The sequence below is a fragment of the Lissotriton helveticus genome, chromosome 10, assembly GCF_964261635.1.
Source record: "Lissotriton helveticus chromosome 10, aLisHel1.1, whole genome shotgun sequence".
Classification (NCBI taxonomy): Eukaryota; Metazoa; Chordata; class Amphibia; order Caudata; family Salamandridae; genus Lissotriton; species Lissotriton helveticus.
The window spans coordinates 348727389-348742402 of record NC_136071.1 but is presented as its reverse complement, the minus strand read 5'-3'; the positions used below and the strand labels follow the sequence as shown (position 1 = coordinate 348742402).

General features: G+C 47.9%; 1 protein-coding gene across 1 annotated transcript in view; it reads left to right on the top strand.

Annotated features, from left to right (window-relative positions):
• PTPN23 (protein tyrosine phosphatase non-receptor type 23) overlaps window positions 1-15014 on the top strand; it is a 663560-nt gene that overhangs the window by 79715 nt on the left and 568831 nt on the right. Inside the window, exon 5 of the mRNA XM_078662553.1 lies at window positions 3343-3392. Within this exon, the coding sequence (XP_078518679.1) occupies window positions 3343-3392 (50 nt within the window). The remainder of the gene's footprint in view (window positions 1-3342; window positions 3393-15014) is intronic.

Genomic DNA, 15014 nt, shown 5'->3' with positions numbered 1-15014 from the left:
GGCAGTTGGAATCCAGACACATACTGGATATGGACAGTAAAGAGCTGAATGGTCTAAACAGTGAAAAGGACTTGCATGTTTTTCTGAGGTAGACCAGTTGCAAGCCTGCACTCTCGACTAGCACTCACTTCCTGGATGGATTTTAAAGTTGTTTAGTTAGGTTGATTATTATTATTTTCACACATTCATTTTCCATGGTGCATATAAGTTTTTTGTTGATAGGTTAACCGTTAGAGATACGTTGAGGCCACTTCCTGAGAGCAAGAATTTAAGATAGAAAATGCTGATAGACTATGGGCAGAATGAGGCATAGCCACATCGGGTAGCCAAGATTGATAAACTAGGCCCACTGGGTCTTAACATGATTACAGAAGATCGACTTTATTTGCAATTGGATCACATAAAGGGATTGCATATTTAGTTGCACATACATCATTTTGATAAGTGGAGATGAGATACCTGATGGGCGTATAAATTAAAGATGCAAGTTCTTTTTACAACACCTTGAATGTTTTAAGAAATCTACAATGGAATTAAAATTGTAGTCAGCAAATATGTATAAATTATATATTGTATATTTGAAGAAATGCATTATCTGATATAACTCACTGCAGATCGAATTATGTCATTAACTTATGACCATTCCAATATGGCCGCCACATATAACACTCGTAATGTTGCCATGCTCATTACTATGTAACTTCAGTTTTTTTTGTTTGCACATCAGAGTGAAATGGTTAAAAATGGAAAAATCCAATATGGCGCTTATTGTGAACAAGGTTGCAGCGCAGCCGAAACGCATTGATTTTCCTCCCACGTCAAATAAAAGATACATTTTTGTCTTTACCTGTCGGGAGTGCAGAGTACTTGTTGTGAAGTGAAAACGGGAAATTTGGTATAGATCTATAAAAAGTAATGGCGAAAGGGGTGCCCCTTGAGACTGGAAAGGGGGTGGAGTAGAGACCATTTACTTAAGCAATAGCAAGAGGTTGACTGTAGAGTGGTGCAATCCAGGAAAGGAAGGCGGGCGGAAGGCCCATTCTGCAATATTGCAAACATATAGTCCCATTTGAGTGAATCAAAAGCCTTTGTGGTGTCCAGAAACACCGCTGCTGCATTCAGTTCGGGGTCAATGTCCTGCAACAGGGCAAATATAGTGTGCAGGTTGTTTGTGGTTGCCCTCCCAGGTATAAAACCTGCCTGGTCAAGCTGCACCAGCCACTCCATCAACAGATTCCACCTGTTAGCTAGTACTTTAACCAGGATCTTAATGGCACCATTTATTAAAGATCGAGGTCTGTAAGCTTTCCACTTGGCAGCATCGTTGCCCGGTTTAAGGAGAGATATAATCATAGCTTGTCGCATTGACCGTGGAAGAGTGCCGGTGTCCTGAGCTTCTTCATCCACCTGTTTGAGAATGGGAGCTGGTTAATCGATGTAGCATTTATAGAAGTCGGCCGGCTCTGCCAGATCTTAATTGCATTATGGCCCCCGCACTTCATCTACTTCAAATTCGGCAGCCAGAAACATTCTGCGAGAGTCATTAATCCAGCCAAGGGCTGTATCCTCAAAATACGACGCCACATCAAACTGTCTAGTTGTGTGCGTGCTATAGAAAAGCGAGTAATAGTCACCGAAAGTGTTGAGTATGACCTTGGGGTCTGTTTGTAGTGTCCTTGTGCCGTCCTCTATGCGAATGATATTGTTTGCAAATCTAGGGGTTTGCGTTATCTCTGCTAATGCTTTATCAGGGGTCTCCCCCTCCCAGCATGTTCGGGCCCGATGATACCCAGAGCGAAATAGGTATTCTCTCTCAGCAGTTTCTGAATAGTCTATCAATAGCTTCGGCAATGGAAGCGTCTGCAGCCTTAATATCACTCTACAGTTTTCGTAGGGTTCCCCTAATGTCTTGGATTATTTTCTCACCCTTAGCTATGCACGAGCCGCTGGTGGGAACCTTAAAACTCTCCCATACGCTGGCTAGTGATTGGACACTTTCTATATTTCGAGGAAAGCACTCAAGGACCTCCTGCCGCAGCTCCTCGCTTTCATCTAGTAACATAGTGGGTTGTAGCCTCCATGAGCGGTGCGGGAACTCGTTAGCAGGAGGACATAGTTTCAGCAACATGGGGCAGTGGTCTGAATATGTTCGCACTAGATGTCTAGCCTGCCTCAGCCACATAGAGAGACCAGCCGAGAGCACCTTGTAGTCCATGCAAGACCAGCTGGAGTGCACATTAGAGTAAAAAGTACCCTCCCTGAGCATAGGGTGTAGACATATCCAAGCATCCAACAGGTGGTGGTCTGCAATGATGGTGTTTAGGTGCCTCCCTGCTTTGGTGTGGGGGACAGTGGCGCTGTTGGAGCAGTCCATGCTGGGGTTCAGTGCAAAACTAAAATCCCCTCCCCATATTAGAGGTGTGGACCTTATGTCCAGTATAGGGCCCCAGAGTTTGTCGAAGAACTGTGTGTCATCAACATTGGGCGCATAACAATTGACCAGTGCCTTTCTGACAGATTTACTGTTATTCTGCCCAGCTGTTTAGACTGAAGGTGTGTCTAAAGATGCTATCGGAATTAACATGGGAAATGCACTTTTTTGACACCCCCCCCTCCCCCTTTTCTCAGCCCCCGCTTGAAAGATCACCCTTAAACTTGCCATACACAACTAGAATCACTGGGGCGCTTTTTTGGTAAACTTTTGTGAAGATTCGTCAAACAGTACTAAAGATAACCAACAGCAAGTAAAAAACGCTTTTCCTATGGAAACATGGTCCTAACTATAACTACCTAAAGGCGACGGCCAGGAGGTAATATTAATATTAATTAATATATATATATATATATATATATATATATATATATATATATATATACACACATGTAAGATACGCTGCACTCAGTATAATTCCTTTTAATCCTTTATTAGGTAGACACCACTGCTAGCAGTGGTCTCTACCTAATAAAGTATTAAAAAGAATTACACTGAGTGCGGCGTTTCTTGGATGAAACTACAATTGTGGGCTCTAAGGTTCAGCCTATCGCCAGCACCCGCAGCAGACCGTGCTAGGAAAGAACCTGTGTGATGTCTATCTATCTCTGCCAAATACTTACATTTGCGTGGTAAAGGCATATGTGTGGTAAAATTATTGCATAGTAATGACTGCACTATAATACTGTTTCCATAAGAAATGTGCCCAGTTGTGAAGGTTAGCAGAGGTGGAACCATTGTCCGACATAATAGGGGGAGGACAAAAGCTGCCGGTGATTGTGTTGGACAAGAACAATTTACCCTGTGAATAATGTATGATTTTTCATATACCCACTTTTTGTTCCCAACAGGTGCTCTGCATTCAATGCTGGGTGCAACAGACAAGAGAGTTTCCGAAGAGGTAATTGTTTTTCTTTTTATGCTATCACTAAAAGTATAGACTTAATAAAACTGTGTGCTGTAATGGAGCAAAGTAAAACATAAATATATTTCTGGTGAGATGGTGGTGGACCTTTCAAGTGCAGGTAGGGCATTATATGTGAAAAAAGAAAAATAGGACCACATTATGTTTATCTGGTATAAAAGACTAAATTGTGCACAAGGCATGTAAAAGTGGGGGGGTACACGGACTGAATTTGGTGAGGCGTTTTGTTTCTGGCAGTATGTACTTTGATCAGGGTTCCTCTCTTTCTGAAGAAAAACCTTTTGGTGGCTCCAAACATGCTGTTCAATATCTAACATTTAGAGCAGTAGTCTTGCAAGTATGTTTACCTTTTGGCTTATGGTCCTATTTTTTTAGGTTTCGCCTGGCGTTGCAGCGCGCATGCATTGCTCGCTGTGCGAGGGCTTCTTGGAATCAATGTACTTTTAGCAGCTGAGTTTCGGCTCCGCCCGTAATTTCTATTGGTGTGCGTCATTTTGCGTCACTGATTATGTTAAACGGTGCCTTTTGATTGTAACGGGGCCTTTTTTAGGGCTCGCACTGCGAATCGATCGCGAAGCGATTGTCGCTGCGAGACTCCTATTGTGATCATTTCTGCTTTCAAGGAGCCAAGGGAGACAGGAGACAAGTGATGTGCAAGCGCGCGTAAACGCATCAGGTCACGCGCACTTCCTGTCTCCCATGGCTCCTTGAAAGCAGACACACAATCACGCACACACACACACACACACATACAGAACCCCCTACCCCCCGCCGCCGCACACACATACAGAACCCCCCCCACCCCCGTGCATACACACACACACACACACATAGAGAACGCCCCCCACCCCACCCCCGCCGCGCGCGCGCGCACACACACATAGAGAACCCACCCGCCGCGCATACACACATGCCCCCCCGCCGCACACCTACACACACACACGCGCGCACACACACACACGACGGTGCTGCCTGCTCTCTATGTGACCCTGGACTTCGGCTCCTGCCTGCTCCGTGTGTGTAAACACGAGCTGGAGGCTGCAGTGGTTGTGAGTCTGTAGCTCAGGCTGCGGGCTGCCGAAGATCACACGCTGCCCCTCCCCCAAGCCTCAGGATTGGTTTCCCTGCAGCTCACATTACCCAGAGCAGGAATGCTCTTCCCACCGGATTGCAGTGGTGCTGGTGGGCGTCTGTGGGGCCCCTCCCCGCCTGCTGAAGTGTATGCATCTCAGCTGGAGCCGCAGCTTGTCAAACTTCACTCCCCCTCCCTCCTGCTCCCCCGCCTCCATGGCCTCTCAGCTGGCTCTCGACCCCTTCCCGCCCCGAGGTGCCACTTGTACACACTCCCCGGAGCCAGAAAACCCTCCTCCTAGTTCTCCATTTATTTGTATTTTTACAGTTTTATATAGCGTGATCTCCACGGCATTAGAGCGCTCTGAACATGTGCCTACACAAGGCCAGTGCTTGTTTTAAAGGTAACGGGGAAATGATATGATGTGCCCAGAATCACAGGCTGTAGAGCCGGCGCCGAGACTCAAGCCTGGTTTTGTTTGTTTGTTTACCGATCCAAGATGGTAGACTCCACTTGAATCTGATTCTTTTTTTTGTGTGTGTGATAGAGCAAAATAGAAAAGTTTGCAATGGTTTTGGCAAACGAAGGAGAGGAGCAGGTTGAGGGAGGAGGGTAAAAGCAGTGCATAAGGGTGAGTGCAGCAGAGGACGAGGGAGAAGTACACAATGGAGAGAAGAACATGGTGTGCGGGAGTTGAGTGGGAAGGGGTAGGAGAATGAGAGAGGGTCAGAACTGCACGATGGATCCAGCAACACGGAGCACAGGGGAGCAGCACACGAGGGAGAGAGTTGCAAAACACATGCATTCTCATAGCCAAAAAGGAAAAAGTGGTTCCCTAAAAGTAAGCAGTGGAAGGAAATAATCTAAAGCCTGGTACAGAGGCTATGCTCCAGGGGAGGGACAAACACATGCTGAGAACGACAAGCCATTGACCAAGAAGCAAGAAAATGAGAGTGATAATAAAGTTAACCAATGGAAAGCAACCGGTAGGCTGAAAGCTCACTGAAAGTTCTTGTTATCCACGAAATAGGTCTTTTACAACCAGACAGCTTGTGCTGTCTGGTAAATGAGACATAAGAAAGGACCCCATGTAGAGGAGCTAAGCGCATTAAGGTTGGTAACACCTCTAATACAAGCTCCCGCGTTGTTCTCCTTTGGACGTCCTTGGACTGTGACAGCCACTGATCCAGTCATCCCTATTTGTCAATGCAGGTCATTTTATTGATACCGGTTTTGTCGCCCACACTGCTTTCTTGGCTGGCCTTGCAGAATAATTCGGATACGCCTGAAGTATACCAGTCATTAGAAGTAGAGATTAAGAACCATTGTTGGGCTATTCGTGCAACATTGAATTTGCTGCATCTTGTTTTAAGATTTCTCACAAATATTTTCTACACTAAAGCACAGAATCTGCTATACATTAATCAAATGTAACAGGGCCCTATACTTAACCTGGGACACATAGACATGGCCCTTAGTTAACACATCTGGAACCCCACAGTTTGTGCACACATGAACATTTCCTATACTCTGTACCTGGGTCACACACGGGGGCGTCATGAACCCCACACTTCAGCAGCCTGAGCGGGGGGTGGAGCCACTGGGCAGTGTGTGTTACTTAAAACCTTTAAAACTTTGTTTTCTTCCTCTTAGTTTGATGAGAGACCCTGTTCTTGAAATATAAATACCACTTCGAGAAAGTAACATGATGTGGCTGTATGGTGACGGAACAAAAGAAACTAGAGAGCATGGAAGTAAAGAAGGAAGAGAGGAAGAAAATGAGTGATGGAGAAAAGAATGGATGGGGAAATTGAATGGCGCAAAAGATGAATGGAAGGGAGGATGTAGCACAGGACAGGTGTAAGGGTAAAGGGACAGACAAATGGATAGATAAAAAGAGAGGAGCAAGGATGGATTATGTAGGAAAGGAAGCACAACATTAGTTTGACAATCATTGCCCGTAAAATGATACAGGAGCAGATATCTGATCTTACATGTACACTCATTCGTACATAATTTACTCCATCTGCCCCCTGGGGAGCTGGTATCCCGATTAACTACTCCTAATTTCAGCTGAGCCTGTAAAGTTTAACTCTGCCCCTGATTTACAGGTCCCTGGGCTTTGGGCTTCCATTTTGTACAACTTTAATACCACTCAGCAGCAGCGACAGACCCGTGACCTCACAAACACAGTGATGTCACAAAGTAAATGCATCGAGTATAAGATGCTGTTACTCGGGCAACAGTTTAATTCTTGTGGTTTGGCCCAAAGATTAGCCTTGGTCCTGTCTGGCGCTCTACATTACGGTACGTTTCACCTTTATTTTTCATTGTAAAATAATGTTTGCTTGTATGTACATATTTTGTCTCTGGCACTGTTCAATTTTTTGACAGTTTTCTTTCCTGGTGTCATTACATTTTCCTCTTTTATGTTTACTATGCACTTTTTTTTATGCATGCCTCGTTCCTTCTACTATAAACGTTTTTTTTTTCAAATAATGTTTGTTTCTCCTTCCTTCCGGGACTATTTATATTTCCCAGAGATCCTGTGCTCTTCCATTTTGTTTCTCCGCCAAAGACCAATTGCACGTCTGTCTTGCTGTGCACCCCTTCCTTTCGTGCTTTTCTTCATTTACTTATCCCACTTCAGGACGTGCTAATGGTTCAGTTACTAACCTCTAATTATATATGTCATAGGTTCACAGTCTGTTTCATATTTCTGATTTTTAAACATACCGTGTCAGTATTACTAACTGCCAGTCCACTTTATCCTTCGAGCATTAACAATACATTTTTGTCGTTTTGACAAAGCCAAACTCCCAGAACGCTGTACCTCTTGAGTGAGTACCTTGGGCAAATCTCTGATTCATATTTTTTCTGAATTAAATTCAGCTGTTGGAGCACATGGCTCCGGGAAAAAAAATCATTTTCTTCAATGCTTTCAAGTGCTTCCCTACTGCACCGCCCAAGGCCGCTCCTGTAACCTCCTCCTCCGCCTAAGGCCCTTACCGTAACCTACTACCCCACCTAATGCCCTTCCCGTAACCTACTACCCCACCTAAGGCCCTTCCCGTAACCTACTACAACAACAACAACAAAGGAGTTTATAAAGCGCCTGGTGACGCCATCACGGCGTGTCCCCGCGCTGAGAAAGGAATCAGGTGCATAGATGGAGTTACAGAGAGAACAGGTGAGTTTTCAAGCTTTTCCTGAAAGCAGTCTCCGAGTTCGCAAGTCTAATCTCCATAGGGAGAGCATTCCATTCTTTGGCGGCCATAGCCCGAAAAGAGTGGCCACCCATTCTGGCCTTCCTGATACGGGGTACTGTGAGCAAGCCAGTTCCCCTGGAGCGAAGAGTTCTATTGGGTTCATAGGGAATGGCTAAGTCTTTCATGTAGGAAGGAGCTTTTTGGGAGATGATCCTATAGCATATTAATAATGCTTTAAAAAGAATTCTCTTTTTTATGGGTAGCCAGTGGAGGGTATCTAGAGAAGGTTTGGAAGGGGCTCTCTTAGGAAGCCTAAGGACTAGACGTGCTGCTGTGTTCTGCAGGACTTGAAGTCTCCTGATGTTTTTTTGCGATGTTCCGAGCAGAAGCACATTCCCATAGTCTATTCTGGAAGACACGAGCGCTTGGGTCATGGTGCGCCTTGCTTCAAGAGGGAGGAGATCCAGGGTACGGTTAAGGGTCTTTAAGACCCCGTAGCATTTACCGACCACCCTGTTCACGTGGCAGTCGTAGGAGAGTTTAGGGTCAACCCAAATCCCCAGATTTTTGGCTGCTTCACAGGGGGTGGGTAGCGGTCCCAAACAAGAAGGCCACCACTCCTTGGTCCAGCTAGAATCCCTACCTCCCATAACAAGAACCTCTGTTTTCGAGCCATTAAGCTTCAGGCAGTGTTGGGTCATCCAAACCGCCAGAGCTTGCATGCAAGATTTAAAGTTGTCAGAAGAAACAGAGGGAGCTTGAGATAGGGAGATGAGAAGTTGGGTATCGTCGGCATATGAGACTAATTCAATGCCGAACGATTGAACAACTTCAGCCAGAGGGGCCATATACAGATTGAAGAGGGTGGGGCTCAGGGCAGAGCCCTGAGGCACCCCCTGTTCCAAGGCAATGCTGTCAGAGAGAGAAGCACCTCTCTGAACCTGAAAGCAGCGGTTGGTGAGAAATGCCTTTAGCCAACCCAAAGCTTCCTGGGTGACCCCGGCTTTGTTCAGACACTGTAGCAAGATGGAGTGTGCTACAGTGTCGAACGCCGCACTCAGGTCCAGCATTATAAGTGCCATGGTCTGTCCTGCATCTACACCTGCCCGTAGGGTTTCTGTCGCTCTCAGTAGGGCGGTTTCGGTAGAATAGCCTGCCCTGAAACCTGATTGGGAGCTGTGAAACGCACCATTGGATTCTAGATGGGCCATAAGTTGGCTATTAGCTATTTTCTCAGCCACCTTCGCTAAGTAGGGTAACAGCGAGATGGGCCGGAGATTTTCCAGAGTGTCCTGACTGATGTTGGGTTTCTTCTTTATCGGCAGCACAATAGCTTTTTTCCATTCCATAGGGAGGGTAGCCGTAGAGAAAGAAAGTTGGAGGATGTGCCTGAAATGATACTCGAGGACTTCTAAACTAGCTGTGAGTATCTTGGGGGGAGCAGGGTCCCGGGGCGAGCCAGACTTAATGCTCCTACAGATGCTGGTAAGAGCAGTAGTGTGAGGAACAGAGAAACTGGTCAGACATTTTTTTGTATGGATGAGCTCCAAATTTTCAGTAAAATCAGATCCTGAAAGCAGGTCGGTGGAGAAATTAGAATAGATGGTAGTAATTTTATTAGCAAAGTATTTGGCAATATCATTGCATTTCGCCACCGAATCATTAAGGGCATTGCTCTCGTTGGTGACTACTGAAATTTCCTTAAAAATTTTAAAAAGCTCCTTGGAGGAGTTTTCTGCTTCACCTATACGAGTCTTATAGTGTAGAGCTTTAGCGGAACGGATCAATTTATAGTATTTTGCTTGCTCATTTTTATAATGGGCTTTAGCAGTGGGGCAGAAGTTGACACGCCAGTCTCGTTCCAATTTTTTACAGGCGGTTTTAGCATCCTGAAGTTCAGCTGTAAACCATGGGGAAGGTTTCCTCAATTTCTTGTTGGTCACTGATCTACGGATGGGAGCCGTTTCATCCAGGACCGTGAGGATCGTATTTTTTAGACAAGTATAGGCGGTCTCACAGTCGGAGCCTTTAGGGGGTCCAGCCAGTTCAAGCTTGTCGGTGAACGTTTTGGGATTAAAATTTTTCCATTTGCGACAGCAATAGGTCTGCAGGTTTTCATTTTTGACTGCCGTTTCAGTTGCTAATATATGTAAGGGGACCACAAAATGGTCAGACCAGGGCACTGGCACAGGAGGAAGCACTTTTACTCCGTTCCAGTTGCTAAATACTGGATCGAGCAGGTGACCCTGTCTATGGGTGGGACTTTGATGTTTCAGATCTAGCTGCAGAGACAGTAATTCTGCTAGTATGCTGGTGGCGTCTTTGTCCCCAGCATCATCAAAGTGTATATTCATGTCTCCTAGCACCAAAAGTCTAGATTTCCTTAAAGTAAGATGGGCTGTGGCCTCTATAAGGCTGCATGCAAAATCAAACAGTCTTCCCGGGGGTCTGTATAGAAGAATGCCCGATAGGGAATATTTAGGGCTCACCATAATGGTAAAGGATCCAGCTTCGCAGCGATCAATATTCACCGGCGATAAAGAGCATTCAAAGGGGGCTCTGACGGCAATGGCTATTCCGCCTCCCCTACCATCCTGCCTATCGAGCCTGACGAGGGAGTATCCTGGAGGCATCGCCTCGATGACGTCGGGATCGGAGTGCTCACCCAGCCAGGTTTCGGTCAGAAATAGGATCTCAAGAGCTTCATCCTCAAGGAGGTGATAAATTTGGGTGTTATGTTTGCTTAGAGATCGACAGTTAAGTAGTGCAGCTTTTAAAACACTTTTATGGGGGGTGTCGGAGGAGCCAGTGCTAGGTGTAAAATGGCACACTGAACAATCATGTACTGATAGCGCCTCCATAGAGTGTAAACAAGATGGCGCGCGAGCAGGGCGTAGGCTGAGTAAAGTATGTTTGTCATACCGTAAAGGAGGGGGCAGGGATTGACCAGGGTTTCTGGCCCCGCGCCCCGTCCGGTCGCGGACGGGCGCAGACGGGCTTGCCTTTGGCGCGCCGCCGGCGCGCCCGCTGCGCCCGTCCGCTGCGCCTCCGGGGGATAGACTCCATTTATGTAGTGGCCGGGGGCGGGAGGGTGGGAGGGGCCTAGCGCTGAACTGGTGTCCCTGTCCCAGCTCCTCACGCAAGATGGTGACCCTCCAGGCAGCGTCCAATCGGCTGCTGGGGGTAGAGTCAGGCAACAGCTGCTGGTTCCAGCAGGTTCCGATTTTGGGGAGCTAATAAACAGCTAAGGCGGCGAAATTACAAGCGCTAATCAGGGGCACAATAATCAGTGACTCAAACAGAAAATGCACGCAGTTTAAAAAATCGGCGAAAATAAAAACAGCACAATGATTAATTCTGCAGTCCCGGCTTTCCGCCTCAGGACGAATTTTTAAGCACTCCTGCACAACAATTAACAATCAATTGGAGTGAGGGGAGCAAAGCTTTTTGTAGTGGCCGGGGGCGGGAGGGTGGGAGGGGCCTAGCGCTCAACTGGTGTCCCTGTCCCAGCTCCTCACGCAAGATGGTGACCCTCCAGGCAGCGTCCAATCGGCTGCTGGGGGTAGAGTCAGGCAACAGCTGCTGGTTCCAGCAGGTTCCGATTTTGGGGAGCTAATAAACAGCTAAGGCGGCGAAATTACAAGCGCTAATCAGGGGCACAATAATCAGTGACTCAAACAGAAAATGCACGCAGTTTAAAAAATCGGCGAAAATAAAAACAGCACAATGATTAATTCTGCAGTCCCGGCTTTCCGCCTCAGGACGAATTTTTAAGCACTCCTGCACAACAATTAACAATCAATTGGAGTGAGGGGAGCAAAGCTTTTTGTAGTGGCCGGGGGCGGGAGGGTGGGAGGGGCCTAGCGCTCAACTGGTGTCCCTGTCCCAGCTCCTCACGCAAGATGGTGACCCTCCAGGCAGCGTCCAATCGGCTGCTGGGGGTAGAGTCAGGCAACAGCTGCTGGTTCCAGCAGGTTCCGATTTTGGGGAGCTAATAAACAGCTAAGGCGGCGAAATTACAAGCGCTAATCAGGGGCACAATAATCAGTGACTCAAACAGAAAATGCACGCAGTTTAAAAAATCGGCGAAAATAAAAACAGCACAATGATTAATTCTGCAGTCCCGGCTTTCCGCCTCAGGACGAATTTTTAAGCACTCCTGCACAACAATTAACAATCAATTGGAGTGAGGGGAGCAAAGCTTTTTGTAGTGGCCGGGGGCGGGAGGGTGGGAGGGGCCTAGCGCTCAACTGGTGTCCCTGTCCCAGCTCCTCACGCAAGATGGTGACCCTCCAGGCAGCGTCCAATCGGCTGCTGGGGGTAGAGTCAGGCAACAGCTGCTGGTTCCAGCAGGTTCCGATTTTGGGGAGCTAATAAACAGCTAAGGCGGCGAAATTACAAGCGCTAATCAGGGGCACAATAATCAGTGACTCAAACAGAAAATGCACGCAGTTTAAAAAATCGGCGAAAATAAAAACAGCACAATGATTAATTCTGCAGTCCCGGCTTTCCGCCTCAGGACGAATTTTTAAGCACTCCTGCACAACAATTAACAATCACTACCCCACTTAAGGCCCTTCCCGTAACCTCTTCCTCACATATGGTGTTGCAGCTCCCTGCGCGCGCAGGGGTGAGGAAAGGAAACACAACAGGCTTGTGTATGGCACACCACCTGTCGCTAGTTTGGCATCAGGGCACTTGGTTCAGGGGTCTCTCCCATACGGTTACCAGCTTTCCGTCACCAAGTGGAGTCTAGTGCACCTTGCACCATTAGTAGTGTGAGTGGATGTGTCCCTGTGTCAGATGAAGTGCCATTTTCAATGAGCCGTGGGTGCCCACGAGTGTGAGAGCTCGTGTTAATATGGGAGGTTGCCCGAATCACTAACGCATCTTCTTGAACAGCAGGCATGCTTGTTGCCGGACTGTTGCATATGTGTGCATATCTGGGCATGTGCGGTGTGTGGCCTTCCAGTGCACGTTGTGCATGGTTGAGGTGGACGAGGGGCCTGAACAGGTAAGGAGTGTGTGTAAAACTATCTACGGACGGCGGGAGGCTGAGTAGAAGCAGAGTGCGTAGATACAGGCATAGAGGAAAGCGCAGAGACAAGCAGACAGAAAGGAGTGTGCACAGACAGGCAGATACACGGGAGTCGGGAGATTGCGCAGATGCAGGTAAGCGGAGAAGAGTGCGCAGATACAGACAAGCTGAGGACATTGAGCAGATACAGGCAGGGGGAATAGAGTGCTCAGATACAGGCAGAGCAGAGTAGCAGTTAATGAAAGGCGATACTGGCATGCAGAGACGAGGAGAGGGTCAGGCAGACTGGACGAATATACAGACAGACCGGAGGAACAGGCAGGCAAAGCGGGACGTGGACACCAGCACTAGCAGAAGAACCAAGTGTGGGGCGCGGCATAACAGGCAGGGTAAAAGCGTGAATAATTTGCAACACTGATCAGAACGTCTGTCATCCGGGGCCCCTAAATATTTCACATCAAGCCCTGACCGGAAGCACTGAGGGGAGATGTTTCTGTGTCCTGTGTAGTCAGAGAGGACCGGGTTGAAGGCAAGCCAGGATCTCTAAAATGTGGGACAAGCACATGCACGCGCACACACATGCAGACGCGGACTGCCAAGGAGACTCGTTTATGTGGCGTGACATGACATCTCTCCTCGTGGACCGACTCTTGGGAACCCAGAGCAAGGGGACCTGGATGAAAGGGGCACATTTCTGCATCTTAAATGTAGAGCTTTATGAACCCCACTCCGATGTATACAAGCTAAGCGACAGAACACGAGACAGATGGAGCATTGGTGCTGGCAACTCTTGTGAAGAAGGGGTGGGGAGGTTCAACAGGTGGTGGAAGGTGGGGTGGGAGGGGGGTATTGGCATCTCTGGCAGCAGAGACCAAACTAGTGCCTTGGTTGGTATAATGCACTGGGATCCGCCCATCTATCCACAGACTGTAAGCTTCTGGCACATTCATGACACGTGGGTTATGTCAAAGAGAAAGGTGAAAGTGCTTATCTCCCGTTTGTCTGCAGTCCACTCAATGACATATGAGGAACAAGCATTTGCAATGCAATAGGTCACACATTCAAGCAAGTTTAAGCTAATGGCATTGTAAATAACAATGCCTTTTATTTACATTTTAAAAACCAAAGCATAATTAAAAGTAATTGTCATTTACAATGCCAATAGCTCAAACTCAAGTAAATGCGAGACCTATTGCATTGCAAATGCTTGTAGTCCCTTCTGGTTACCACCCTGTACACTTTTGGCCCCGCCCACATGGACTGGATCATTGTTGCAGAGTGGTGTAAAAAAGGGGCATGGCCTTGGACCACCGCTCTGCAACGCAGCTCCCTGGCGCTTACTGGAGGTACATGGTGGGCTAGTTTGCCCCCAGGGACCCTCAGGATTCAAGTGGACTTAATCCCCCAACTTAAAAAGCGCCACAAGGCACAATTGCACACTTGTCACATCAGGCCACGCCCCCTCCCTGCACCACTGTGCAAACGCATCCCCTGGTGCGTTGTAAATTGGGGGGTTAATTCCCCTTGAGTCTTGAGGGTCCCTGGGGGCCAACTAGCCCACAAGCTACCTCCAGTAAGCACCACAGAGCTAGGTTGCAGAGTAGTGTAAAAAAAAGGGGGCGTGGCCTTGGACCACCTCTCTGCAGCGCAGCTCTCTGGTGCTTACTGGAGGTACCTGGTGGGCTAGTTTGCCCCCAGGAACCCTCAGCATTCAAGGGGAATTAATTCCCCAACTTAGAACGCACCAGGGGGTGCATTTGCAGAGTGCTGCAGGGAGGGGGCGGGGCCTCCAGTGAGTTGCCGGTTACTTTTTTTTTTCCTGAGAGGGGGTTGCGTGGCCCCCCTTCCCTGGGCAACTTTTGGCCCCGTAGACCCCATCCCCCAGGGCCTGAGCATTTTCTTTTTTTAAAAAAAAGAAACCGGAAGGGGGCCGCGTGGCCCCCTCCAGAGGCCAATTTCGGCCCTGGGGACCCCATCCCCAGGCCAACATTCTATTTTTTTTATATTGTATTTAGAGGCCGCGTGGCCCCCCTCCTCGGACCTTCTCCTTTTTTTCAATTTTTTTATTATAGGGAAGGGGGCCGCCTGGCCCCCCTTCCCTGGGCCACTATTGGCCCCGGGGACCCCATCCCCCGGGGCTTGGCCATTGTTTTTAATTATGATTTAGAGGAGGGGGGCCGCGCAGCCCCCCTCCCCAGGCCGATTTCAGCCCTGAGGACCCCATCCCCTGGGGCCGGCCTGCCTTTTAATTAAATTTTCTTTTTTTTGAAAACGCAGGG